General features: G+C 37.8%; 6 protein-coding genes across 6 annotated transcripts, besides 64 other annotated features; 3 read left to right on the top strand and 3 right to left on the bottom strand.

Annotated features, from left to right (window-relative positions):
* Window positions 1-339: 339 nt before the first annotated feature.
* PVX_090860 (hypothetical protein, conserved) lies at window positions 340-1,223 on the top strand (the record flags this gene model as incomplete). Its single annotated transcript, XM_001615115.1, has 1 exon — window positions 340-1,223. The coding sequence occupies exon 1, from the start codon at window positions 714-716 to the stop codon at window positions 1,221-1,223; it is 510 nt and encodes a 169-aa protein (XP_001615165.1). The 5' UTR covers window positions 340-713.
* Window positions 343-368: a microsatellite.
* Window positions 531-554: a microsatellite.
* Window positions 559-578: a microsatellite.
* Window positions 1,022-1,048: a microsatellite.
* Window positions 1,126-1,156: a microsatellite.
* A 274-nt stretch (window positions 1,224-1,497) lies between the features above and the next one.
* Window positions 1,498-1,522: a microsatellite.
* Window positions 1,523-2,470: 948 nt separating this feature from the next.
* Window positions 2,471-2,500: a microsatellite.
* A 59-nt stretch (window positions 2,501-2,559) lies between these two features.
* Window positions 2,560-2,589: a microsatellite.
* A 2-nt stretch (window positions 2,590-2,591) lies between these two features.
* Window positions 2,592-2,616: a microsatellite.
* Window positions 2,617-2,951: 335 nt separating this feature from the next.
* Window positions 2,952-2,993: a microsatellite.
* Window positions 2,994-3,515: 522 nt separating this feature from the next.
* On the top strand, window positions 3,516-4,352 carry PVX_090855 (hypothetical protein, conserved; the record flags this gene model as incomplete). The annotated part of the gene is made up of 2 exons (XM_001615114.1): window positions 3,516-3,638; window positions 3,810-4,352. The coding sequence occupies 2 exons, from the start codon at window positions 3,516-3,518 to the stop codon at window positions 4,350-4,352; spliced, it is 666 nt and encodes a 221-aa protein (XP_001615164.1).
* Window positions 3,690-3,710: a microsatellite.
* Window positions 3,816-3,841: a microsatellite.
* Window positions 3,931-3,954: a microsatellite.
* A 543-nt stretch (window positions 4,353-4,895) lies between the features above and the next one.
* Window positions 4,896-4,942: a microsatellite.
* Window positions 4,935-4,954: a microsatellite.
* A 73-nt stretch (window positions 4,955-5,027) lies between these two features.
* Window positions 5,028-5,078: a microsatellite.
* Window positions 5,072-5,113: a microsatellite.
* Window positions 5,114-5,152: 39 nt separating this feature from the next.
* On the bottom strand, window positions 5,153-9,124 carry PVX_090850 (hypothetical protein, conserved; the record flags this gene model as incomplete). The annotated part of the gene is made up of 1 exon (XM_001615113.1): window positions 5,153-9,124. The coding sequence occupies exon 1, from the start codon at window positions 8,921-8,923 to the stop codon at window positions 5,153-5,155; it is 3,771 nt and encodes a 1,256-aa protein (XP_001615163.1). The 5' UTR covers window positions 8,924-9,124.
* Window positions 5,379-5,427: a microsatellite.
* Window positions 5,646-5,665: a microsatellite.
* Window positions 5,723-5,775: a microsatellite.
* Window positions 6,418-6,443: a microsatellite.
* Window positions 6,611-6,630: a microsatellite.
* Window positions 7,013-7,065: a microsatellite.
* Window positions 7,079-7,136: a microsatellite.
* Window positions 7,442-7,482: a microsatellite.
* Window positions 7,505-7,573: a microsatellite.
* Window positions 7,752-7,782: a microsatellite.
* Window positions 8,105-8,148: a microsatellite.
* Window positions 8,146-8,178: a microsatellite.
* Window positions 8,179-8,206: a microsatellite.
* Window positions 8,762-8,794: a microsatellite.
* Window positions 8,822-8,966: a microsatellite.
* Window positions 9,125-9,823: 699 nt separating the features above from the next.
* Window positions 9,824-9,897: a microsatellite.
* Window positions 9,898-10,318: 421 nt separating this feature from the next.
* Window positions 10,319-10,356: a microsatellite.
* A 31-nt stretch (window positions 10,357-10,387) lies between these two features.
* Window positions 10,388-10,416: a microsatellite.
* A 1,036-nt stretch (window positions 10,417-11,452) lies between these two features.
* Window positions 11,453-11,477: a microsatellite.
* An 890-nt stretch (window positions 11,478-12,367) lies between these two features.
* Window positions 12,368-12,390: a microsatellite.
* A 1,236-nt stretch (window positions 12,391-13,626) lies between these two features.
* Window positions 13,627-13,650: a microsatellite.
* A 524-nt stretch (window positions 13,651-14,174) lies between these two features.
* Window positions 14,175-14,263: a microsatellite.
* An 83-nt stretch (window positions 14,264-14,346) lies between these two features.
* Window positions 14,347-14,369: a microsatellite.
* A 13-nt stretch (window positions 14,370-14,382) lies between these two features.
* PVX_090845 (60S acidic ribosomal protein p1, putative) lies at window positions 14,383-16,188 on the top strand. Its single transcript, XM_001615112.1, has 2 exons — window positions 14,383-15,288; window positions 15,682-16,188. The coding sequence occupies exons 1-2, from the start codon at window positions 15,089-15,091 to the stop codon at window positions 15,839-15,841; spliced, it is 360 nt and encodes a 119-aa protein (XP_001615162.1). The 5' UTR covers window positions 14,383-15,088; the 3' UTR covers window positions 15,842-16,188.
* Window positions 15,419-15,458: a microsatellite.
* Window positions 15,926-15,954: a microsatellite.
* Window positions 16,189-16,560: 372 nt separating the features above from the next.
* Window positions 16,561-16,590: a microsatellite.
* Window positions 16,591-17,046: 456 nt separating this feature from the next.
* Window positions 17,047-17,077: a microsatellite.
* Window positions 17,078-17,429: 352 nt separating this feature from the next.
* Window positions 17,430-17,462: a microsatellite.
* Window positions 17,463-17,949: 487 nt separating this feature from the next.
* Window positions 17,950-17,971: a microsatellite.
* A 52-nt stretch (window positions 17,972-18,023) lies between these two features.
* On the bottom strand, window positions 18,024-18,917 carry PVX_090840 (hypothetical protein; the record flags this gene model as incomplete). Its single annotated transcript, XM_001615111.1, has 1 exon — window positions 18,024-18,917. One exon carries the CDS (start codon window positions 18,915-18,917, stop codon window positions 18,024-18,026), a length of 894 nt encoding a protein of 297 aa, XP_001615161.1.
* Window positions 18,347-18,385: a microsatellite.
* Window positions 18,544-18,631: a microsatellite.
* Window positions 18,918-19,046: 129 nt separating the features above from the next.
* On the bottom strand, window positions 19,047-20,007 carry PVX_090835 (hypothetical protein; the record flags this gene model as incomplete). Its single annotated transcript, XM_001615110.1, has 1 exon — window positions 19,047-20,007. The coding sequence occupies exon 1, from the start codon at window positions 19,380-19,382 to the stop codon at window positions 19,047-19,049; it is 336 nt and encodes a 111-aa protein (XP_001615160.1). The 5' UTR covers window positions 19,383-20,007.
* Window positions 19,318-19,395: a microsatellite.
* Window positions 19,371-19,392: a microsatellite.
* Window positions 19,645-19,670: a microsatellite.
* Window positions 20,001-20,091: a microsatellite.
* Window positions 20,092-21,212: 1,121 nt separating this feature from the next.
* Window positions 21,213-21,240: a microsatellite.
* A 102-nt stretch (window positions 21,241-21,342) lies between these two features.
* Window positions 21,343-21,393: a microsatellite.
* Window positions 21,394-21,443: 50 nt separating this feature from the next.
* Window positions 21,444-21,548: a microsatellite.
* Window positions 21,549-21,864: 316 nt separating this feature from the next.
* Window positions 21,865-21,889: a microsatellite.
* A 598-nt stretch (window positions 21,890-22,487) lies between these two features.
* Window positions 22,488-22,533: a microsatellite.
* Window positions 22,534-22,789: 256 nt separating this feature from the next.
* Window positions 22,790-22,829: a microsatellite.
* Window positions 22,830-22,885: 56 nt separating this feature from the next.
* Window positions 22,886-22,935: a microsatellite.
* Window positions 22,904-22,926: a microsatellite.
* Window positions 22,936-23,365: 430 nt separating the features above from the next.
* Window positions 23,366-23,402: a microsatellite.
* Window positions 23,403-23,639: 237 nt separating this feature from the next.
* Window positions 23,640-23,666: a microsatellite.
* Window positions 23,667-24,158: 492 nt separating this feature from the next.
* Window positions 24,159-24,277: a repeat region.
* Window positions 24,278-24,927: 650 nt separating this feature from the next.
* Window positions 24,928-24,976: a microsatellite.
* Window positions 24,977-25,093: the final 117 nt, after the last annotated feature.

The following is a 25,093-nucleotide window of genomic DNA, read 5'->3' as shown; positions in this document are numbered from 1 at the left end:
GTGCATTTTTATGTTCCCTTGGAAGGATAACGCAGCAGCAACGGCGGAGAGGTGTCACTATTTTGGAAAACTCCCAATAGTAAGAACCCCGTGGTGATTATTTCTCCCTTGTCACGATTGGTCCAAATGTGTTCTCCCTTTTTTTTGACTTGTTAATTTAACCAGGTTGGATGAAAAAAAAAAAAAAAAATGTAAAAAACTTGCACTTGTTCTTCAAAACGCAGAAATGTGTACATACATAAGAGATGGTGCAATTTTGCGGTTCGCAGGCTGCTCAACCGTGTTATCTTTTCTGAAAGGGGGAAAATAAAACCGTTCGGTAAGAATATAATCACCTTTGGGGAACAACGTTATAGCATTAAAAAGGATGTTTCTATATCGTCTTTGATGTTCTTGATGTCCTTGTCTCGCTTCACAATTCACAGCGTTATAGCATCGCGCAATTGTATTTTTCAGTTTCGTTTGCCCATAAGGGATATGTAACTGTTTGTTCATTTGACTTTCCGTTTGTCTTCTGTTGTCCATACAATTTTTTTTTTTTTACTCTTTAAAGGGGATTGCACAGCACTACATTAGAAAAGGGTGAAGGGTGGCCATTTTATCCCCCACAACAGGGGCACACATATATACGTACAGATATACACACACTTGCACTCATCCACCATACTTTAGCGTTTAGCGGCTTTCTCAATAGTGTCAGAAATCTAGCCCAAATGAAAAGCGTGGGAGTTGTGCTCTTCGTCCTCCTCATCAAAGAAATTATCTCGTTGAAAATATGTTCGAGGAGAAAATACCCTAACGTAGAAAACGGGGTGTACCAGCTGGACAACCGAGGGAGGCCGATCAAAATTGTGGACGTGAATTACCACCATGTGTGGGAACTGCCAAAGGGGGGAAGTGTTAATTCTTACACAGTTGTTAAAAAGAATGGAAAGGTTAAAAAGTTTAGCGAAGGAACAAACATCATTTATGGAACTACCAAAAAGGTCAACCGGGGAGGGGGCAGTGAAGAGGAAGAGGAGGAGGATGAAAATAAAGTAAAGAAAGAAATTGCAAAGAGGAAAAAAACGAACAATATAAAAAATGTGTCTAATGTAGCTAAAAAGGAGAAAGATGTGGAACAAAAAAAAAAAGAAAAAAAAAAACTGGAAGTACCACGTGCGATGCATATAACAGCAGAAGACGTCCCTGAGGAAGAGGAGGCGAACGAAGAAGAGGGGTAATACGAATTTGCGAGAATTTCACAAAAAGGAGTTGCTAATCAGTTGATGATAAATGTTTAAGTGCGAGTGGAAATGAGTGTGCATAGCGTGTGAGCTGAGGGAGAGAATTTCCAAAGTGGACAACGCGCAGCTCCCTCTCCTGCAGGGACCTGCGAAGGCAGTTCTTGCATTGTGCAGAACGGATTATCCTACAGTTTAAAAAAAAAAAGCGCTCCTTTTTTTTTTACATTTTTGTGTTGCCATTATTTTTCTTTTTACCTTTTTGAAGATATGGCAGTATAGCAAAAGAATTAGGAGGTACGTAAAAGGGGGCACCAAATGTTTTAGCGGGAACAATAGGCGCGCGTGACTGCACACGTTTGAGTGACTACACATCTTTGCGTGCTATTCGTTTCGCTATTCTGCGGGACGCGCATTGAAATTGTTAGGGGTGACTGCTTTGTGGATCGATCTATTCTGCCTCATCTTTTTTTACCCCATTTTATTCACTTTTCGTTTGCAGCTAAGATAAAGGAAAATTTGGAGAGGTTATTCATCAGGGGAAGAAAACCAAATGAGAGAAAAAAAGGAGAGAAAGATAAAATAAATTTACACACATGTGTAACGATTAGCTTGTGTTATGCTAGACAGCACATCGTTGTCGTCTTCCCCTTTTCAGCCACTACGAGGAAAGCAAAGCCCCGTCCTCCTTGAGCGCCGATTTGTTAGATGTTAAAATTCCCGCGAGTTTGGAAAAGCTGCTGATGGACGATTTGGAAGAGGGGAGGTGGCTCTCTAAAAAGCCCGTTCACGATAAAATATGTTTGCGGGACTACTCCACACAGTGTCCTTCTCTATGGGAGAAAGTATCCGAAACGCAGTGCATCTCGCCCAAGTGAGGGGAAAAGCAAAAGGGGCGCCCAAAAAAATGTGTAGTTGCGGTTGCGGTTGCGCGTGTACATTTGTGCTGTGAAGAAGGGAGGAGCTGCCCCACTGGGTATATACATATGTTATGTCCATTTTTATCCGCCATTTTTTCTCCCTCTTTCGTGAAAGGGACTATGCGGGGCCCTGCTCGCACCTGATGACTTTTGAACCGATGAGCGCAAAGGAGAAAAGTCTCATTGGAACGGACTGCAAAGGTGAATCACGAAAAATGAAGAATTAAAAATTTGCACATATTGGTGAAATGTTACTCATATTGATGATCTTTTTTTTTTTTTTTTTTTTTCTTTTTATTGAAGTGAATTGGCTTTGCCTTAATGAGCTGTGCGGGAATAGCGGACGGGATTACTCAAAGGACTGCCCAGAAAATTGGACTTACACGGGAAAGTGCGAGGCACCAGAGTAGGCTTCAAAAAGGGAAAAGGAAAAAAAACACATGTGAGGAAATAAACATGATGGCAGTTACCACCGTTGCTATAGATGCCAATGAGTGTCGCATTTATTTTTGTTTTCCCCTTTTTTGAAGAAACTACTCCGGAGGATGCAACAAGACAATGGTAAACGGAATGGCTGCTTTCACGCATGTAGTAATGTGAAATATTCATTTTTGAATCCTCACTGATGTGGACTTAAATTCCGTGTTGGACTTCCACTCACTGCCACCCGTTTGCAGGATTTTGGGGCCTTCACTCAGAAGGAGAAGGAGGAGTTTTCTTCCGGTACGTTCAAGATTCTACAAAATGGCGGCACACATGGGATCCCTTTCTGTAGTTAATTCTCTGCTTTATTGGGTTACTTTTTTTTTTTTTAATTTTCCATTTTCCTCCTTTTTGTGCAGCTTGTAAAGCGGTAAGTTAGGAGTTCCCCAACTGATAAAGATGATGCACGTAGAACAGATTGATGCGCCAAGGGGGAGAAAAAGAATTACTCACCAAAATGCCTCACACAATTTTGAAAAGATTTATATGTGGAATTTTTCTTTTCCCTATAACTGCTTTGTGCACGAATGCATAGGTGTGGCCTTGCAAAGAGGAGTCATGCGGTGAGTTCGTTCGAAGGGGAAACTAAAAATAGCTCCTCGTGTGTGCTCATCTACACATCGTGAGTACTATATTGTTGGTTACGAATGGGATGTGTGCTAAAGGGGTATCACTCCACAGATGGGTTAATGAAGCCCTCGGGAGGTGCCCAAATGATGCTTAATTTAAAAAATGCATTTTTATTTCCCCTTTCCCCCCCTTTTGCAGAAAGGGATTACTCAATAACGTGTCCTAAAGGTTAAAAAAAGGGAAAGGATCCAAATAATAATTTTTCCAAATTAGGTGCATCGCAAATTTTCCCATTTTTATCTCTTTCCAAAAAAATGACATGCATGGATTTACTCCAGGCTGGTCCTACAATGCGAGCAAAGATACCTGCTGCAGTAGCCACGGATTCGAAGGACTCATTTCGAAGGAGGAAATGGACGCCATAAGCAACATGTCTTACCACGTAAGGAGAAAATGGGGTGCACCAATCGGGTGTGGAATGTGCTAACGTTGTGATGGTCTTAGCTGGGAAAAGCCCGCCTGCGCTAAGCGGTCTCCAAAAAATGACCATTCTGATAGCGCTACAACGTGGCGATGCTACACCGCGGAAACACTGCACCGCCAACCCTCGTAGCAAAGAGCGGCCTTTTCCACGAAGTACGGAATCGTCTGGCCATGCAAGAACAAGTGCACCCTTGGGTACGACCTATACGACTGCCCCCGAGGATGGACCAACTTGATGAATTCAGGAGTTTGCAAAGCCCCAGATGATTACATCCCCCCAGCGAGCTGCCCTCGTATAACCCATTTTGACTATATGAGCATCAGTGAAAAGGAGGCCTTTAGCAGGAAGTGCCATGTTAAGTGGCTCTGCGTTGAAAATTCACAGAGAGATTATTCCAAGTGTCCCAAATATTTTGACTACGCAACTGAGGGAAATGATAAAGGGTTATGCATTCCAAATGAGAAATATAAAGGGCCATGTAAAGATGCCCAAGATATACTCTCGTTAAGTCTGGAGCAAAAATATAACTTCGAAGAGACTTGCGAAGCTCAGTTTCGTAATATGCGGAGTGGAGATATTCCTCAAGCGGATGAGGATGTTATCGACCCCACTACGATGGAGAAACTGCTCAATGGAGCTGACACCACGGACAAGGGAATCACCCTGGAGTAGTTTCTACGAGTATGCAAAGGTGAATGCATATGGGTACACGCAAGTGCACATGTGGACATATTCAATTCGTGGTTTCCCTTTTTTGGGTTAATTTAAAAAAGTTAAAATATTTTTCACGTTAATTTTATTGAAAGTACAAAAAAGTGAAGTAAAAAGGGGGGCAAACGAAACAGGGGTGATACACACAAAAAAAAAAGAAAAAGAAGAAGAACAAAATAACAAAAGAACAGAAGAACAGAGCGACGCTGGGGCAAGCAGAATGCCACTACGAAGCTCGCTCTTCACTCAAATTGAAGCCAATAACAAAGCGCAGTTCACTGGCAAACGTGCGTTAATACGCATCCTTTTGCGGCAGTAGCAGCCGGCGGGAACACCTAACCCTTCCCAAATGGTTTATTCTAATAGGCTACGAAAAAAGGTTACTTTTTTCTGATGGAAACAACTTTCTCGTTATGTTAATCTGGTTTGAAGCGTTAGCCTGGAAGAGAACCCACGTGTGTGCTTCCTTCGTTTTAGAGCCTAATGTGTTCCTCCAAAAGGGGAACACTTAACAGTTTTTTTTTGGCAGAAAATACAAGTGAAACGCGGTCATACGTTAGTCTCTCTTTATATGCCAACCGATTTTTGTGAAGTATATTTTTTTCCCTTTCTTTACGATCCACCCCTTTGTGTGGCAGCCGTTGGCGCTACGCCCGAACCGGTTTTACATGCCAATCACGGGGGGTGAAATAATTTCGCCAGTTCTGCCTACTCCATAACTACATTCCGAGCAGAAGGGGAACGGTTTTCTTTATTCGGCTTCACTTTTTGGGTCCCTCCAAATCTGGCGGAATGGTCTTCCTATACTTCAGGGACAACTGCAAAACCTTTTTGTGAACCCTTTCCCTGAGATTTTCATCGGGTATGTGCTCAAGAATTTCATTAACAAAAGCTTTCATCATCATTTGTCTGGCGACTCTTTCAGTTATTCCTCTTGTCATTAAAGAAAAAATGGGTTCTTCCTCTAAATCGCTAATAGTTGCTCCATGATTTGCGCATTCAATATCACTTGGAATAATTTCCAGAGTTGGTATGGCAACGGCACTTGCTCCAAAATTTAGTAGTACCGATCTGCATAACGTATTTAACTTAGCCTTTATTGCATCTCGTTCAATTCGGCCTCTGCTCCTCCAAACGGCATGCCCTTTATCAGATACTAAAAATTTGAACAACTGATTTGTTTCCATATTAGGGTGTTCATGGTGAAACATTTCATACTGACTGATGTTTTGCTTATCCTCTAGCAAAGATAATCCATAACTTTCCTGTTTACATCCCTTTTCACCTTCAATTTGTAAATTTACTCTGGAGGAGAGGCTACCCAGGAGTACATCTGCGAATTTGTAATTTGCCTTGAATCCATTTTTTACTGAAACGTTGTGAAAGTACCACACATTTTTACCTAATTCTTGAGATAAGGTGTGCTTGACGGTTGATTTTTCTTCCATGGTGATTCTGGAGAATGCGTTTACGAGTCCTCCGTTATTCTGGCTTAACGATATGTGCGATTCGTGGATGTTTATTTTGCTATTCCCTTTGACGTAGATGACGAGTCTGGGGGTGGTCACCGGGTTGTGCATGCAATTGGTTAGTTCCTTTTGTGTGTATTTTTTTTCGCTTTGTTGAATTGGCTCTGTGTTTTCTTTATCTTTGTGTGATGCGTGGTGGGTCTCTTCCCCATCGTTGGCGTATTTGTTAGGTTGCTCTCTTGGGGTCGATTCATTCGTTCCTTGGACTGATTCTCCGCCTGGCAAACTTTCACACACTGAGTAGTCCGCCTCCTTGCTGCTCGCCTGATCGTCCTCATTCTTCGACGTCGCGATGAATATGACGTGAATAAGCTTGTCGCTTAGGTCGATGTCTTTATCTAGGTAAATCACAGCGCAGTCTTTTATTGAGGCTAAATTTAGGGCAGAAAATTTGGCCATGCCAAAGTCGCTCTTCCTGTAATCATAAATGGGATAATCGTTGTCGAATTTTCTGGACTGCTTTCCTATTTGGCCTCTCACAAAAGGTTGCGTATTTTTTTTGTACCAATTGGAATGTTCTGGAATGAAATACAACTCTTTGTTAATTAAATACTCCACTTCTGCATCTTTGATGTTGAAAAAGCTGCCCACAAATATTTTGCTTTTTTTCGTTTGTTCTTCCGGGTTGACACTGCTGGGAGGTTCCAGCGGGTTCTGTTCACCTACATTCTTCGCATCTGACTGCTTCAGTTCATTGTCTAATTTTTTCAAGATGGCTATATCATCGGACAGGTGTTCATCCACTATTCCGTCCCGGACGACTAAAGTGTAGAAAGCGTTTTTGCCTTTAACAGAATTGGCATAATTGACGTTTTCGTTTAATTTTTTCGGTGAACTTATTTTGTGTGAATTTATCCCCATCGGGGGGTTATCTCTTATCTTCTTATCATCACCGGTGGGGTTGCTTATCTCAGCACTGCTTTGGTCACTCGCGTCTGCTTCGCTGCAAATTTGTTTATCCGGATTTGCAAAAGGTTTTCCATCTAAGGGAAATTCTGCCTGTTCGAGGTCCGCTACATCTGCTTCCTTCCCATGGGGATCCTCCTGGTGAGCACTTTTCCCACTGCGGAACGCTTCCTCATCGATTTTCATCTTAAAATTGGCTAGTTCTTCTTTCGAGATTTTCCTCAAACTTATGCTGTTATCAAAATTCTGTTTGTAGAACTTTTTTAGGTTTACTTGTTGCCTCCAGGCTTCCAATTTTCGATTGGGCGTTGGAACTTCACCGAAAGCGCTTTTTCCCGAATTTTGTAAAATTTTCCACATACAGTATTTCGGATCATCAATATTTAGGTAAATTTTCGGGATGGGAATGCCGTTAGAATTTTCAATAATTTCTCCTTTCTCGTCATACTTCCACAAATTAATAAATTCTGTGTCTTCTAAAATGTTTTGGTTATATTTTTCTTTGAAGATTTGAATTTGGTCATCAAAAAGGTTTTTCTTGTGGGTTAGACTTCTCGAAATTTCTTCGTCCATTGGGTCGTTTTGCTTTTTCACCAGTTGATTGGCGGTGCTTTTTCGTGGGTCCACCAAACTGGGGGTACCCTCTTGAGCGCTGCTACTTCGTTTCATTTGTAACTCAGATTCGGGGATTGCCACAGAAGTGTGATTAGTAGCCTTCTTTTCATAATCAACTGTGGGGGGGGTATTCCCTTTGGGCGAGCTTTCCTCCTCATTTGAATTTTTCCCATCTCTTAGTATTAGCTTCTCTTTCAGCTGGTCAAATTTGTTAATTAGGTAATCCGTTTCTATGGCGGTTTTATCCCGTATGAGTATTTGCAGTGTGTGTAAATTTAGGAGAAAGTTCAAATTGGGAAAAAAGTGTTGATTATAGGAGGAAGATATGAGCATTAAATCGTTAAAAAATACATTCCTTTTAACATCCGTCGGTGTGTTGAACGAATATATTTTGTTTCTTTCCTTTCCGAAGGTGTCGATATTGCGGGCACTGAACCCACTAGTGGTTAGGGCGTTAATAGGAGAGTTATTGTAACACTTTGGGGAGTTAAAATTGGATGGCACAAATTTCGATTCAGTTGAAATGTCTTCTTCGTAGGTTACTAATTTGGGGATATAAAATTTATATGTATAAAAGTCCCTTTTCAAATCAACCGGATGTGTGTACATAAAATTATACGTGTATGTTAAGTAGGGTTTTTTTTTTTTTTCCCACTCGTCCCTTTCGATCAGTTCATTATTTTTAATAAAATTATTTACACTGCCTATGTCTTGATATTCCGTGTTATGCATATTGGATAAATAGTCATACATTAAAGTTTTTTTGTACTTGTTTTCGTCGTTCCCTAAGTACCAATCGTTCATGGTAACATTTGAGATATTCCTTTGGCAGTTTTCTGTAATTTCTTCCTCGCCATCTTCTTCTTTTTCCATTTCGGGGGTAAATTTTTCATACAATTCTTCATACTTTCGTAGTTTCTTTTTGAAGTTCCTACGTTTGTTTGTGTGCTCTTTTGAGGTAGATAGGTTAATGAAAAGGGGTTTGGAGAATTGCGGGACGGGGGTTCCTCCGCTTTGTGTAAGCCCCCTTCTCAGTTTGGGCACCTCCCTGTTTTTATGGCCCCCTTCCTCTGTTCCATTTTGCGCGATTCGCTCGTTCTGTGCGTTCCGTATGCGATTGGTATTCGCTCCATTTTGACCACCTCCAGCTGTCTCTTTGGAAGAACTCCGTTTGCTTCTTTTCGCAAAACTGCTATCAAAATGGATGGCATACACTTTTCTTTTCACTTTGTTTTTGTTCCACTCGTGGCCTGTCCCATAGAGCGCGCTTCTTCCCCTTTTTGGGACGTTACTAAAACTGCAGTTGTAATATTGGGGCTTTAGTTTTGCGCTTCCGTGTGGCTTTACCTCCGTCCTAAAGCTAGCGGTAGTTACGTGGGCATCATCAAAACGTTTGCACTCGGCATAGTGGAATATATTCACGACATTGCTAGTTAGCAGGAGGAGAACCAGAACGTAGCTCCTTTTGATTGCTTTAGGCATAGTTCCCTTTCAGTTTGTGAAAAAACCGCATTTTTATAAAAAGGGAAGGGGTAAAAATTGTGCATCGAGTGGTCACCCTTGCATCGCGTTAACATTGTTCCTTTTGAAGTACACTAATTTGTGCAAAAAAAAAAAAAGGGGCTTAAAAAGGATCAATTAACATGACAAATATGTAGCTTCAATCATGTTGAGGCGAATGCCGCATTTCGTTTGGTATACACAAATGAGGTGCCACTTTGAGTAAGCCCGAATTGTAGGCATAACTGTATGCATGAAAATTCTCCCCCCCTCCATGTTGCGACTTTTTCTCCCATTTTGTTTGCACAATCGATTGAACAGGCGTGCCTACATAAATACGTGATGCGAATTATATTTAAAAAAAAATTATTTTCGTAAAAACTAGCATTTTTGCAAAGGTGAGGCTATGCACGGGAAAGCGAAAAAGTGAGTCAAAAAAGTGATCAGCGAATTTGCGTTTTCCACTTTATAAAACAAACGTGACAGAGGAATCGCTTAAAAAAAACAGTCTAACGAGTTAGCAGTTCCCCTTTTAAGAAGTTAAGAAGTTGTTTCAAGTGTCAGAAGCAAAACAATTGAGCGGTTCAGTGAAGGGGAGAGCTACGGATAATTCTCTTCTAAATGGAAATTCCAATTTTACGAATTGCAATTCGCATTGTTAAAAAATTAAAAAAGGGGGGAGGGATGAAATATATGCGCTTTTTTATGCAAACTGTTGGAAGTTTTCCTAACGTATGCGCACAGGTTTGAACTGTGGAAAGAGAATGAGAGATGGTCTACTGCTCAAATGAATACACACATTGGGAGGAAGGGCGAATACGCCGATGAAAAGTCCCCATTTTAAAAGCCTTAATATCGAGTTTAACCTTTAATGTGCGTGGAGAAAAGGGTACTTTTATGAACATTTTTGAAGGACAGTTGAGTGGTCCTTTTGCTTTTCTATAAGGTGGCTACGATTGCGATAGAACAAATAAAAGTCTACGTGCGCATACACACCGGTTTTATTGTACATTGTTATTGTTCTTCTTTTATGTTCCCGTCCATTCCTTTTTTTTTTTTTTTCAATTCATTATGGGTAAAAAAATGGGCGCAGGAACAATGTGCGATGCACCGGGAGATCAAATTAAATGGGTGGAAAATACAAGGAATACAGTTCTGTGTATCCTGCGAGGGGAGTGGTAACTCTTGTTTGACTTGCGTATTCCATTACAAGCAATCTAATGTGATGGTACTTATAGGAAATTACTCATTTCGCTCAAAAGGGGAACACACGTAATTGGCTCACGGCAGAAAATTGCGCGTACATATACGGATGAGCGAGCACAGCTAATCGTTCATCTGGAAAAGGCTATACCATTTGCACAAACTGAAACGATAACACAACATCGTTCGGTAATTTTTAATATTTATGTTTTGTGAGCCCTTAAAGGAGATTCAAATGTTGTAAATTTTCCCCCGTTTTATTTCCCCTACTTTTTGCGTAAAATATTTTGCAATTTTTTGCCAAAACTCAGTGGCGATTAAGTTACAAATACGTATATGCATATCTATCCCATCTTTTCGTATGTGAATTTTTAAAAGGATAAATTTTTAAAGTTTTTTTTCAAATTTTTCGCAAAAAGGGAGAAGAAATTTACCCTTTGTGAATAATTTTATACGATAGTAAGCTTGAAAGTGCACGTAAAATGCAAAAAATATAGCGCACCTCTTTGTGAAAAAGAAGCCAAACATGTAATGGATGCGGTAAGTAAGAATTACTTGTTAAGCACGGATGGCTGAGTGGTCTAAAGCGTCAGACTCAAGATCTGATGAACGTAAGTTCGCATGGGTTCGAACCCCATTCCGTGCAACGAAGCCACAATTTATTTTAGTTTATTCCAAACGGCTAAATAATTTGGGACGATGCAGTAAAATAAGCATTATATGAAAGAAATATGCGGAAAATGATATTAAATGTGAAAACATTTTTTTTAACGTGATTTTGAAAAATTTTACGAATTCTCCCTTATTATTACAGAACATTCGCAGAAACGTAGCGCTATTTAGAAGAAGCGCATGAATATACGATACATGGTGTTGGAAGGAAAATGTATTAAACTACATCGATCAGGGAGGCTTGCCACAGAGAAAATACTGTGTTCCTCCCCCTATTTTTATGCATCTCTATTCGGCATAATTTATGGGGAGAAATGGGCCAATAAAAATTGGAACAACACTTTCACTTTTCAGTTTTATTACGCGATCTACTTATAATTCGCAAATCCGTATGCTGAGCGATGGGACAAAAAACACCTACAAACAGGTCTTAAAAACTATTGCAGCGTTGTTAATTGGTTATGGGAATTTCAGTGGGTGTTCTGTTTTACCAAATCTGGGTTTTATTAAAACGCTATGTTATTATGTATGTAACAATTAATGCCTTATCCGTTCGTGAAACAACACCATCAAGGTGTTAAGCGGATGGTCAAGGACAAGGCAAAAGGGTATTTTCTCAGAGGCAGTACATATAACAAATAACTGACAAAGTGTTAACGTATATTATCTTCATGATAGCTGGGAGCTGTGTCCCATCTGATGTTATTGTTTGAGAAAAACGCCATAAAAGAACGTTCGCTGCGATGAGGCTTATGTACAGTATATACTTCAAACGGGAAAACGCCGGTTCACTGGCTCATCGACATTTCGTCCGTTGGGGAACGCAAATGTTCTTCCTTAAGGTTATAGTTCATTAATGGAGAGTTTTTTTTATTTTCGCGATTTCATACATTTTCAACTTGGTGGCATCTTAGCCAAAGCTGCGAATGAGTAATGCTTTCGCGGTAGCGTAAATGACCTAAATGAGCAAAATGAAAGAACGGGGAAGGGGCGAAATTGCATATAGGCAAAAAATTGTACTTCATAAATATGAGCGCAGGGAAGAATTTAAGGCAAATTCGAAAAGCCGGAAAAATAAAAAAAGCTAGCCAAAAAAAAAATTCTCTTTGTTTCTTTATTTCTTTGCGTCAACCGGGAGTCGAACCCGGGTCACCTGCTTGGAAGGCAGGTATCATGGCCGTTAGACTATTGACGCGTTGAGATAGCATCTTTTAAATTATGCTATATTTGTTAAAACCGGATGATGAGTTCTTTCTCCCCTATGCGCTTTGCATAGCAATGCGGGGTATGCACCGAAACCTGCGCAGAGTATGCGCTGCTCGGTCGACTCCCCATAAATTAAAAAAGTAACTGATCTTCACGTTATATGCATAGATGGGCATATTTATTACAGTACGTTTGTCCTTGTCAATGCGCTATTTTTTACATTCACGAGATTTCTCAGGATGAATTCCGAAAATTTGTTTTGCCAAGATTTATGCGCTTCACCATCGCGTCGAATGCTGGCATACCATTCCGTTCTACATTGTTCGTAAAAGCGAAAACGCAGAAATGGAATTGACGAGGAGGAAGAAGCATGAGCTTCACGTTTAATAGTTAGCAATTCGGCAAATGCATTTTTTGTACGTGTATGTTCAGCTATATATAATAATATTTGGTCCATTCCTTTTTATGCATCGGTCCAGTGCGCCCTTGTTAAAGAGCCATCTGTTAGCACCTCTACATGATGATATAGCGTTTATGTGAAAGGAGCGAAACGGAAAGGCAAAATGCTGGGGTTAATCCTTTACAACAGGAAAACGTATTAAGAGTGATTCCCATTTGTTAATAGCATAAAATGAGAATCGCCTTATGGCATTCCCCATCCGTTATATAATCAAGCATAAAGATAAATGCCCTTTTGCAGACACGTGCTAATGTAGAAGTTAAAATGTGCATACGTGTTTGAATGTACACTTGCGAGCCTTTTGTGCACAGAAAAACTTTCAATAAGGCATAAAGGAAAAAGTAATAGCAGCAGTAATGGAGGTGAAATAGGGGGGAGGATGGTTGATTTACCCCAATTTGATGAACCTCCAAAGGTGAACTGAACGTACTTTTTATGTTTTGTTTTACGGTCTATTACTTTATAAAATAACAAAATGATGGGGAGATAGGCAAGTATAGGTATTGACAAAAAGTTATTTTCTGCAGAATAGGCCCCTTACCAAATGGTAGTTTTTTTTGTGAACTGTGATTTTGTCCCTAATTAGGTTCGCACAGGTTTAATGCAGTAGGGGGCGGTGGTGAATTTGCTTCCCATTGCCTGCATCCATTAAGACGATAATATATCATTTTTTTTGTTCTAAAATAGAGCGGAAAATGCCATAAATTGTGACGCGCTCATAATAAATGCTGGAAAAAAATTAACGCGTTGAAAAAGCTGTCTGCTATTTGTACATAGCATTACAAACCCATATTCAAAACGGTTAAATGATTAGCATAAACAAAAATTATTTGATAGAAACGATTGCCCTTTTTTTTTTTTTTTTGATTATAATCACCTTTTCTATTTTGCTAAGGCGCAACGGACGGGAAGAGGAAAATGTAAATTCTGATCATACTGCATCTTTTTTCATAGCGCGCCGCTACAGTTTGTAGTTTAGCTTATGCACACATGGAAGGAGAACAGGAAAATTTTTAATTTCTCCTTTTTCTGCTTAATTTTTTCCACTTAGCTGTGCTAATGGGGACTAAAGAAACTGCCTTTTCCTCACGCACGGAAAGCATATATAGCGTATTTTCAGGTTCGCCATTTTGAAAATGATTAACTGTTAAGTTGCAGAAAAATGTCGGCAACGTTTTCCATTTAAACTTAAACCTTTCTTATGGAACATGGCTACACAGGGTTTACATACATAAGGTGTTGTTATATGGTGCCCATTTCAACAGATACGCATACGTATGTGTGCCTTTTTAGCTTAAAAAATGGCAACATTTTCGGTGTAATTTCTCAACTGTGCGTTTTAATATTGGTGATAATAACCTTGGCATTTTGCCAATTATTTAGGGGAGTTGCAAGAGGGGGAGTCAGTAAACCTGCGTTTGTTCTTTTTTTTTAAAAAGGAGCAACTCACAAATGACTGAACGGGAAGTAACGTAAAATATTGTTCCAATGTATGCGTAAATTAAAAATGGCCAATTATGAGAATCCCCTTTGCGTTATTGCAAATACATTTTTATGGTACCTTTTTTTAGCATTATTCGTAAAATTGAAGAGGCTGATGATAGGCGGCGGAATGGTTAATCGATGATTTAATTAAGAAAATTCATTCCTCATGGGTTACGCTTTGCGGATTGTAAAAACGAATGAATGTACGTTTTTCCACCATTTTATATTTGCCACATTATTTTGCCCCATATGCGCGCGTATATCGTAGCATACATACAGCGCATCACCATACGTGCGTTAATTTAAAATTATGTTTTATGCTTATGTGCCTACGGCTAAGGCGTACAAATATTTGTACAATGCGTACGCGCGAGCGGGGTTTTGCTTGGCATATTGTGCGCCCAGCATATGCATTAACGTAAGGAAGGTTTCCCTCAAACGGTTATTTTTATGTTAAAAAATCGAAAAGAATATATAAAAAGGGTGAAAACGCGAATTCATACTCGTGACTGCTATTTGCGCATTTATTGGCATTCATTTTGTGGGGAGGAAGCCGCAAAATTGGGAAAGTCGCGCAAAAAAAAGGATAGCTTGAGCATGCTGCGCATATATAAAATAATATACAAGTAGTAATACAGGCATTAGCTGCAAGAGGAGCATACACGCTCATCCTCGCGCAGATTATTGTTGCGCGGAAAGTTGGTAACCTCTTTGATACACTAATATTGCTCTGCCGTAACGTATGCGCGAGGTTTTTTTATACATATGTAAAATACATATGGGCTTTCCTTTTTCGTAATACGCATATAACGTTCCCCATTGCGCAATTTTTTGGGCCCATTTTCAGAAACCCCTTTTTTAAATGAGCGTTAATTAATTTTTAATTTTTTTTAAAAAAATTTTTCGTACATATATTTTTCCCGCACTTGCGCATAAAATATAAATTTTTGCTTTATGCTTATCGTAAAAAAGTGTTAGCAAAACTCTGCAAAAAAAAAAAAAAAAAAAAAGGTGTTTATTGAAAGTATAGAAAACGATCGTACTTTTTTATTGAAACAAATTATTCTTAACATTTTCTCAAAATTTCACGAAATATTTAATTATCAATCGTATAAGGCAAAATGGCAGCAGTTCCAGTGGCAGAATTAGCAGAATGCGAAAAGCAGGAGCTTTTATGTACCTACGCCGCGCTGATACTACATGAAGAGAAGATGAGCATAACGAGTGAAAATATTGTAAAGCTTATCAAAAAATCAAACAACACAGTGTTGCCCTACTTACCAATGCTTTTCGAAAAAGCCTTAAAGGGAAAGGATATTGAGTAAGGAAAAAAGAGCAAATAAAAATGTACATCATCAGTATATATGGAGCGTACGTATTTATGCTTCGAGTTGTGTACCAATGCGTGTATGCTGATTGTGAGGCAAATCCTTTGTACACGATCCGTTGTGCCGTTTTCAAATTATGCCATGCGTTTCATACGTATTGGTTAATCTGTGATTGTGAATTAAGTGCAGCTATATAATGGCACACCATATACATATGTGCATTTTGAGGGAACACCGTTATTGTGCATATTGCATAACTGCGGTCAGGAGAGGGCCACCCTGCGTAAAATGCCACATTACGTTGTGTGTGAAAACCTCACATCATTTTATCATCAACAATGAGTTGAAAAAAAAACTTATTTTTTTTTTTTTTTCTCACCTTTTAGGGGCTTACTAAGCAATTTAAGCGTTGGCGGAGGTGCCCCAGCTGCAGCTGCACAAGCCGCGGCGGATAAGCCAAGTGACGATAAGAAGGAAGCTAAGAAGGAAGAGAAAGTAGAAGAGGAGGAAGAAGAAGATGACTTAGGATTTTCATTATTCGGTTAGATTTGTTGCAAAGGGAAAAAAAAAAAGATACACACGAAATGAATTGTACATTAAAACGTGAGAGAACAAATTGGAAAGAAGGACACAACATATGCCCATTTTAACGAATTATTGAAATGTTTTCATTAATTTGTTGAAAAGAACCCTTATTGTGTAATTTAAGCGAAACGTTTAGCTTTTACATAAAACTTTTTTCTCTCACCTTTTTTTTTTTTTTTTTTTTAATTATATTTATTTTTTAAAATATGGAGAAATAAAAAAAAAAAAAAAGAACTTTCATTCAAAGTGTGTAAAACTGGAAAACCTTCTATTAAGCATATAAATAAAACGTTACTTTTTTTTTTTTAACGACAGTGCAAACTAAGTCGTAGGTAAGGAGGTTTTACGAGAAGGGGTGGTGGCAAGCCTTGTTAAGTAATGTTTCATCCAAAAGTGTATACCCATCCGACTTTTGGGGGTAGTTCCTATTTTATCTAAAAGATGGGTTAAAAGAATTGATGTTTCCTTGTACGAATAGGATAGCGCTTGTGTTAACGTGTTTTTCTTTAAGTGTTCCTTTTTTGTGTTGTGCAGGTGGTATAATATAAGGAGGTTCATACCGCTATAAGTTATGTTTTCAAAATGGTATGGTTATTATAAGCCAATACGATATTAATGCAAGAGCGGGGGCTCTGCTCTTCGCATAACAGTATTATTTTTTCGCGAAATGGCTACCATGAATGAAAGTTGATGGGGATAACCGCGTCACTGTTAAGGAGTGATTCAGCTGTTCTTTGGATTTTCAAATCCGTTTGAAGTTTATGCGTGCATCATAAGAGCGGGGGAGGTGCCTTACTTTGTAAGTTAACGGTAGAGCTATGGCTTGACTAATTAGTTAACCATCGTAGGACACCCTCTCCTTTAGTGGGTTCACTTCAAAACATCCAAATAATGGAATGATCCAAAGGAATATATAGCTGCAAAAAGGCGGTTATTCAAAAGGATGAATCTGGAGAAATCGTGGAAATGGACGAACACACTGAGAGGTAGGATAACCCGCATGTACTTTGCAAGAGCAGTCTTTCCCCCTGTATGATGCAATCACCCTGATACCATTTTTGTTTCGCATAAGAAGGATAACCTTCACCAATTTTCGATCTTTTTAAAGTACGACACTTTTGAAAAACGCGAAAGTGGAGAATATAATCGTTCAGTAAAGGATAACACTTGCAAGTGACATGCCGCGAGGTGGGGACAACTCATTTTTGCTATTTAGCGTATTAGAAGGGACAAACTGTGGTTTCCCATTCGGGGGAGGAATGTATGTACGTGCTCATCTTAAAACGTTGGAGCACGGAAAAAAGGAAGACATAAAAAAGTTTGAAGGGGAGTTGTGGCCGTCGAAGTGACGCGCGAACGAGTTTGTTGATACGTGTACATAAACACAATGTTAGTGTATATTTTAAAAAAAAAAAATTAAAATAACGCTCATAAAGGTGTGCCCATGTGGCTACGCATGTACAACATCATGCACACCAGTGTATACTTTGAGGTTCGAATTTGACAGGGCGTAAAAATATGCATACAAAGCATTATCAGGAAGTTGCAAAATGATGGCGCCTTCGCTTAAAAGAGAGGCAACACAGTTATTTGAGGCCGCTATGAATTACAATTCGATCAGCGATCTCGACGTCTTCAGTTTTGCCTCATTTTAAGCTTTCTCATGAAGAATGTCTCCTTTGCCAATTGGGATGCCCTAGGAGTGGTAAAATTTGCAACAGGTTAAAAAGGTTTCCAACAAGAGAATGGCCATTTGTTCATTTTTCTTAAAATTTATTTTCCAAAAAAAATCATACATCTAATTTAATGTTAATTTCTTTAAGCTTTATAAATGAATACATTTTTTTTTACAAATGTGTGGAGAATTTAAAAACTGAAAAATGGGTGATATATGCTGTTTTAATGCCTATATGCATATTTTTTTATGCGTCTCGAAGTTTCTCATTTTTTTTTTTTTTTTTTTTTTTTTTGGGAATAATTATCAACAATTATGAGCAGTTAACAACTTTTACTATAAATTTCGTTTTTTTAACTTATTAATGAGCTGAAAACTCTGTTCACATTTTGTACGCGTCGATGCGACTTATTTTATCATTAAGGTTAACAAAATTTGACAAATGCTGCATCGGTCATTTCAAAACGTTTAATAATAATAGTACAGATTGTTGTAGTAGTCATAGCAGGAAGGGTCCTGCTCGTAATAATGATCAAAGTCTTCATAATATCCATCGTCGTAACGGTTAAAATAATAGTCCTCATCATCTTCATGTTCGTAATCTTCATATTCATTAGAATTGCTATCTTCTTCATAGTCTTCATCTTCTTCGTATTCTTCTTCTTCTTCCTCTTCTTCCTCTTCACACTCTTCGTTTTCTTTGCCCTTTTCAGCCTCTTTAGCCGCTTCCGCTTCTGCTTCTTCCTTCGCTTTTGCCTCTTCCTTCGCCTTCTCTTCCTCTTCTTTTTTCAACTGTTCATTCGTGTAATAGTTTTTAGCATCATCATATTCTTGCTGTTTCTGTTTCAAGTACCCCTTCATTGTTTTGGGTCCAAAATTCCACTGCTTTTCAAACTTATACATTTTTTGGCACTTTTTCATTTTCCTCTTTTCTTGTTTATCTTGTATGTCCTTGAGATTACTATGATAATGTGATTTCATGTTACTCCATCGCCTCTTCTTCTTATATTTATCCTTTTCATATTGAATACCTAAGGTGTCCATTCGTTTATCCATAAGGCTTTTTTCTTTGTCGTAGTATGGGCCTATACCAGGCAAAGTGACTTTCGCTGGGGTTTTGGTTATTTTTTCCTTGGTTTTTTCTTTTTTCTTTTTCCATTTTTCCTCCATTTCGTTTTCTTCCTTTTCGATTTTTTCCTCCAGTTTTTTTAACTTCTTTTCCATCTTATTATCGTCCTCTTTAATTTTGGTGTTTACCTTGTCCAGGAATTTTAATAGTTGCTTCCTCGCCTCGTGCTTTTTCTTCAGCCTCGGGCAGCGATTCCTCTGCAGAAGGTTGGGAGTAGGTTTGTATGTGTGCATTTGTTGCTGCGCCTGTTACGCGTTTGTGCGCGTGTGTACGTGCACTTATTATGCACATCAATTTGCGCATTTTGCGTCACATTCGCTAGCAGGAGAACGAAGGCGACGCGCAGAGCGCAACCAATTTTGCTATTTCAAACTTACGCCTAATCGCAACAAAAGAACGATGATCATAACCACTTGAAATAAATTCAGCATTTTATTCGTGTTGTCTACTTCCTCCTTTTTATTTTCATCTGGTTTGGGCTCTTGACCGACTTTTGATTCTTTCCTAAGAAAATCTTCCACATCATCATCATCATCGACGTAATAACTCGGAAAGCTTCCGTGAAACATGTTACTAATTATGGGGGTTGGGGGGTAGTAAGGTTCGGACACATAATGCGGCTCATTAAGGGAACTGAATGGCTTGCTAACGTCTACCCCTGAGTACAGGGAGTACGGGGACCCTGCGCTATGAGCCATTGTTTATATTATTTAAACTATTTGAAGATTTATGCAAAAATTAAACAGTAAATTAATTTGTCCTTTTTTTTAAGAAAAATTATTAGTAAAACTGCCCTTTTTTTGACAAAAATTATTAGTAAAACTTCCCTTTTTTTTTCTTTATGTAATTGTCTGAAAAGTGTTTACTACTTGGAGAATATTACAAAAAAAAATGAAAAACTTACGAACGCAAAATTGTGAATAGGAGAACGTTCGTGCAAAACTGTTACAGAGAATTTATTAAAACAAAAATGTGAGCGCAAAAAAATTGCAAAGTGGGAAAAACAGAGGTCGAAATGTCTTTTCCTTATACAATGTTAAAGCACACGCAAAAAGCTGCGCATCCAATGTATTGAAAGAATAATATGTCCATTTATCACCATGGGCGAGAAAATAATTGCGCGTACATATGGTTGTGTAAAAAATGTCATAAACAAAAAAAGGTTGTACTCTCAAAAAAAATTAATTAAAAAGTGTGAATATGCGCTAAAGAGAAAAATAAATAAATGAATAATGAATAAATAAATATCGCTATAAACAAAAAACATAATGTTACCTAAAAAAATGGAATAATTCACTTGCAATTCGAATTCTTTTAGAATTCATTCATGCATAGCAAATATGGACGCATGCGAGCATAAAAAATTTATACAATTTATGTGTACCCATCGCAATGCGCTAATATTAGGAAAAAGATTTAAAATGTAATATAAATTAATAATGGTATAAAAAAGAGGTAAAAAAAAAAAAAAAAAAAAAGAAAAATATATATTGATAACCTTTTGGAATTTTTTTTTTTTCTTATATGTCCCATTAAATATTAAAAATTTTTAGTTAATTTATAATTGTTAATTTTTCCTTTTTTATTGTATTTACGTAGAACATATTATTTTAATTTTAGAACAAAATTAGTTTAGTTCTTTTAAAAACGCTTCTTAATTCGACTAGGAGAAAACTTTTTAATAAAATATATTGCCAGATCCGAAAAATAATTTTTTTCAGACTTTCTCTCCCTTTTTCTCTTAAAAAAAGACGGATGCGTTATGGTAAAATGCACGAAAGACGAGTCTGCGAATTTTGATCTAAAATATTCGAGATCGAAATTGTTTGTAATAATTTGAGCTTTGTCAGCTGATTCTTTGAGAAAAAAAAAAAAAAAAAAAAAAAAAGATTACCTTAACTGTTGTACAACTTTCTCATTTTTGCAGTTTAATGTAAAAAGATGAATATAAAATATTCGAGAATTGTTTAATTTTTTTTTTTATCGTAAATTTTGTCATCGGTTGACCATGCCAATGCAACCAATAATTAAAGCCTAAAAAATACGTAAAAATTGTTAGCAGTATTCACGAAATTCTTTCTCATAATATTTTTTTTTGCTTTTATATTTTTTCTTTCAATTGTTTAGCAACAATGAAGGGTCAAAGAATGTTTACAAATATTACTAAAATGGTAGATATAATACAGTTTTTTCTTCCCTTTTTTTAATTTTTCCATATGCATTTATTTGTACGCTTTTTATAAAACACTCGCGATTTAATTTTCATCACGAATATTCATAAAAGATTATAAATTATTCTGCTTTAATTTGCCCATGAACTGGAATTGCATGAGAATTTTCTGCTAATTTTTTTTTTTTTTTTAATTTATCCCCGTAAAATCGAGTACTTATGAGCCCCACATCGTAATGGCTCAACATGAATGGTAGGTTTCAACTGAGGTAAATGAAAAGGAATGAACTCTGTTTCTAGCAAAAAAAATTAGTTCAGCCTAGACACAAATTAAGGAAAAAAAAAAGTGATCCCTATTATTTGTATGCTTAGCGCTGTAAAGAAAAATGTATAATATAACATTTTGAACGCGGAATGAGAGGGAAAAATTGCCCAAGGAATGGTGCTCTTAGTGGGGATACAAAATTGTCTTTTTCTTTTACAGCAATTAAAAAGTACATTTGGGGGAAAAAATAATTTTCTTAGAATGGGCAAAGGTTCACGCTATAATATGTATATGCATATACCTGTATATGTATGCGTATCAGAGGGCGCTTAGTTGGGTCTACCCTAATGAACTCGTATGCGCCAAAATTATTTGTTTCAATTCTTCCTGAGACTTTAATCGTTCATTTATGCCATTCGATGAATGATTTCCTTTCATCGTTACGCAAGGCATAAATCGTCATGCTGCGCGAAAGTGTTTGTTAATGGAATTTAAGCAGTGGGAAGAAGTAAAACTGCGTAGGGGAGTAATGCTATATAATGAACATAATGAATTTCCGTTTGGCCGCTTTTCCTAAATTTTGATTTGCCTTTGTTTATCACATTGGTTCACTGGCACGTTTGAAGTGAATAGCGAATGGGGGTTTCCTTTGGGATTAAAAAGCATTCTGATGCTCCAAATTCAACTCGTTAAGTTAAGTTACGTTTGCTAAAGGTGAACATCCAGGGGTTAACCCCGTGGGCATGGTTTTCCGCCTCTGTCAAAAGGCATTTTCACCCGTTCGCTTGTTTGTACATTTTTAAGTCAAAATTGGCTTCCTTATATGGTACATATGCCAGAAAAAGGGGCAAAAAATCGCAAATGTTGGTATTATCGTATTTTTATGAATACATAGCCATATGCGTATGTGTGGCGAAGCAAATGCGTCACTAATTGGATAAGGTGTAGTAGTTTTTCCTTCATGTACGAGGTTATCTCCAAAAAGAAAATCGCGGGAGAATTTTTATCACAGGCGTTAATTTTTTTTTCACATTTTAAAAACTTTTTTATCGTTTTATTTATATGATAATCTTGTTAAGCGGCTCTGAAATGGTGTTTATTTTACAAAGTTCACAGTCGGTATGTTGTTGAAAGGGTCATTATTGCGCAGTTTTTATAAACTGATCGAAGCGCGGATGATTAACGTGCACACGCGCATATACGTGACATCCCTTTCACGTGTGATGTTCCAATTTCGACCACGACGCGTAAAAAATGCTGGGGAGGCTAAAATGGTGCCGTGATTTTTTCATTTCCCCATCGTTATGCGTTATTGAGCCAATTGCTGCATGCCCACACGTGTTAAAAAGTTGTAACGTACCGTTTGTTCGCGAATGTTTAAGAAAAAAAGGCATAGTAACGCTGCTTCGTAATGAAATGCGTTTTTGTGACTGTAGAGGAAAAACATTACACGAATGCGGACGATGTTATTTATAAGAGAAGGGTAGAATGAAAGAAATGTACCTTACAGGGAGAAAAAAGTTATCTTAACTTTGTGCGTCCCTCTCAAATGGTACAAACCAGAGTGCCAATGTAGCCCATTTTTTATACCCAAGTTAGCGGCAAAATGGCATATACGAACAGTGTGCAGATGTACGCAATGCGAACCAACTCTGCTTGGTACGCACAAATTAGTGAATCAGTTGGTGATCCAAAATAAGTGCACAGTTCATGGGACAGAATGAAGCTTCATTATGAATATATGGCATCTTTATAGGGCTACCTTCAAATGGCAAACAAATTGGGGGGGTATAAGAATACAGGGTGGGAACATATTTTAATATATGATTATACAAAAGAAGGGTGCGGAACTGCTACCCCAAGACGCCTTTGTGCATCAAAAATTAAAGCGAAAACGGGATAAACATTATGGTTAGCCAGATGAGTGCATAGTTATTATGCAATCGTTAGAAGCAATCGTGAGAAGCAATCATCAAATGCTTTGTCCCATGTTGAGCGGTGCTACTGTGAAGCGTATTCATTTGTGTGTGCTACTCAATTGGGGCAATTTTGCAACGTTTTTCCGTTTAGTATAAACAGGTCAGAAAAGTCAGCTTGAGTGGGGCCACCTTTTTTATCTCCCCCAAATGATTAATACACAATTGTGGGTCGTTCAGCTGTGGGCCGTTCAATTGTGGACCGTTCAATTGCGGGTCGTCCAATTGCGGCTCGTTCTATCGTGCGTTCTTCATAAAAAGGTAAACGATGACGTGCTTGGTAAAAATGGATCATACAATTACGAAACTGGGCGAACACTATAATTGCTGGGCGCACGAACGTTCATCGATGCAGTAGTCAAACGGACACGAACATTTAGGTAGCACACATATGTATGCCATTACGAACAATCCACTGTTTAAGACCAAAATAAAATCGTAAGACGTTAACGAATAGTATATTTACATTGCCGTACAATGTGGTCAGCTGTTACGCTAAACCTTAATATAATGTTAAGAAAACAAAAAAAATTAATTAACAAAATGAGTTAGCTTTTACTACATGTGTGGGACAGTATTATATATTTATGTTACGCTTAGTGGGGACAAACTGCAGAAGATGCGTATGGAATTACTTCCTATATGGCTCATACATTAAATGAATAAACAAAAAAAGTGTTAATAACGTTAACGAAGAGACGCTTCAAAATAGCTGCGTAGTTTTATATCTCATTGCGCAGTTTTAGTTCCTTCTGGTCATATCTATGTGTCCGCTTGTGGGGAGGCAGAACACCCGTTTTATGATAAGGCAGAAATAGTACCCACAATAATATATGTGCCATTTTAACCAAGGTTACTGTGCACAAAATGTGAAAGCAAACCTGTAAAGAAAAATGATGCAGTTGAATTTATTCCACATTTGATATATGCATAGAGTAGATGTGTATAGGGAGAGGAGTTCATTTAGAAAAGGGGAGCCTCTTCCACGATAAGAATGGTATCATTTTAAGAAAAGCGAAAAAAAAAAAAAGGAAACAGCGAGGCGAAAAATAACTTACAATTTTCGCAATTCGTGCAATTAGTCCATTTTATTATAAACATTCCTCGCGAAATATATGTGCTAATTGTGCAGGTAAAGTACGCATAAATGGGATCATTATTAAGCAATTTAAGGCATTCTCTTAACTTCCTTACTCCTGCTCTTACGGCTTAACCTTCAATGTCCAGGCGTCCCTCGTCTACACGTTGGTATCAGTCTTGTTCCTTTTTAAGAATTTCCCATACTGTAATAACCAGAATCGATTGATTCATCATCATTATGGCGCCTACGATTCAAATCATTTTGTATCTTTTAATCGAAAAAAAGGGGGGGTTATTATGAATGAATGAATGAGTGACTGGGTGAGCGAATGGGCGAGCGAATGGGCGGGGGAAAATTATAAATTAATATACTAATTTTTATGCGTAATTTGTTCTTACTATTTTAGCAGCTATTATGCTAACGCTTAATAACATTATATAAAGGAATATGCAGAATGTAAGCAAAAGGTAATACATGTTCCATTGATGTATGAGGTCATCATCCGTGCCTGGTTCGTACGTGACATTCAATAAGGTAGAGGGTTCTGTTGAAAAATTAATCAACTCCTTTTCAGCCATTTTAAATGGGTGTGTTTTTGCTTATTCTTTGTAATTTTTTGTGCTCTATATATAATTGAATACAATCTCAATGAATGCTCTTTCTATAATTATGAAAATGTGTAGGTATAGTTATATACATTTATATATAATTAAGAGTGGGACATATAGGCTTAAAAGTGTGTGCAAAGGAATGGCAAAGAATGCATACGAGGCAATTTTTATCCGAAACGGGCCGAAATGCCACCCTTTCGTTTGAACATATTGTGCTTAATTTATGAATCAGTATAGCGTAATTTATACCTGTTGTAAAAAGAAAACAAGTCCTTTGTAGGGCTGTAAGAGCTGTTGTTTACAAAT

Source organism: Plasmodium vivax, chromosome 9, assembly GCF_000002415.2.
Source record: "Plasmodium vivax chromosome 9, whole genome shotgun sequence".
Lineage (NCBI taxonomy): Eukaryota > Apicomplexa > Aconoidasida > Haemosporida > Plasmodiidae > Plasmodium > Plasmodium vivax.
This window is presented reverse-complemented; position numbering and strand designations above follow the sequence as displayed.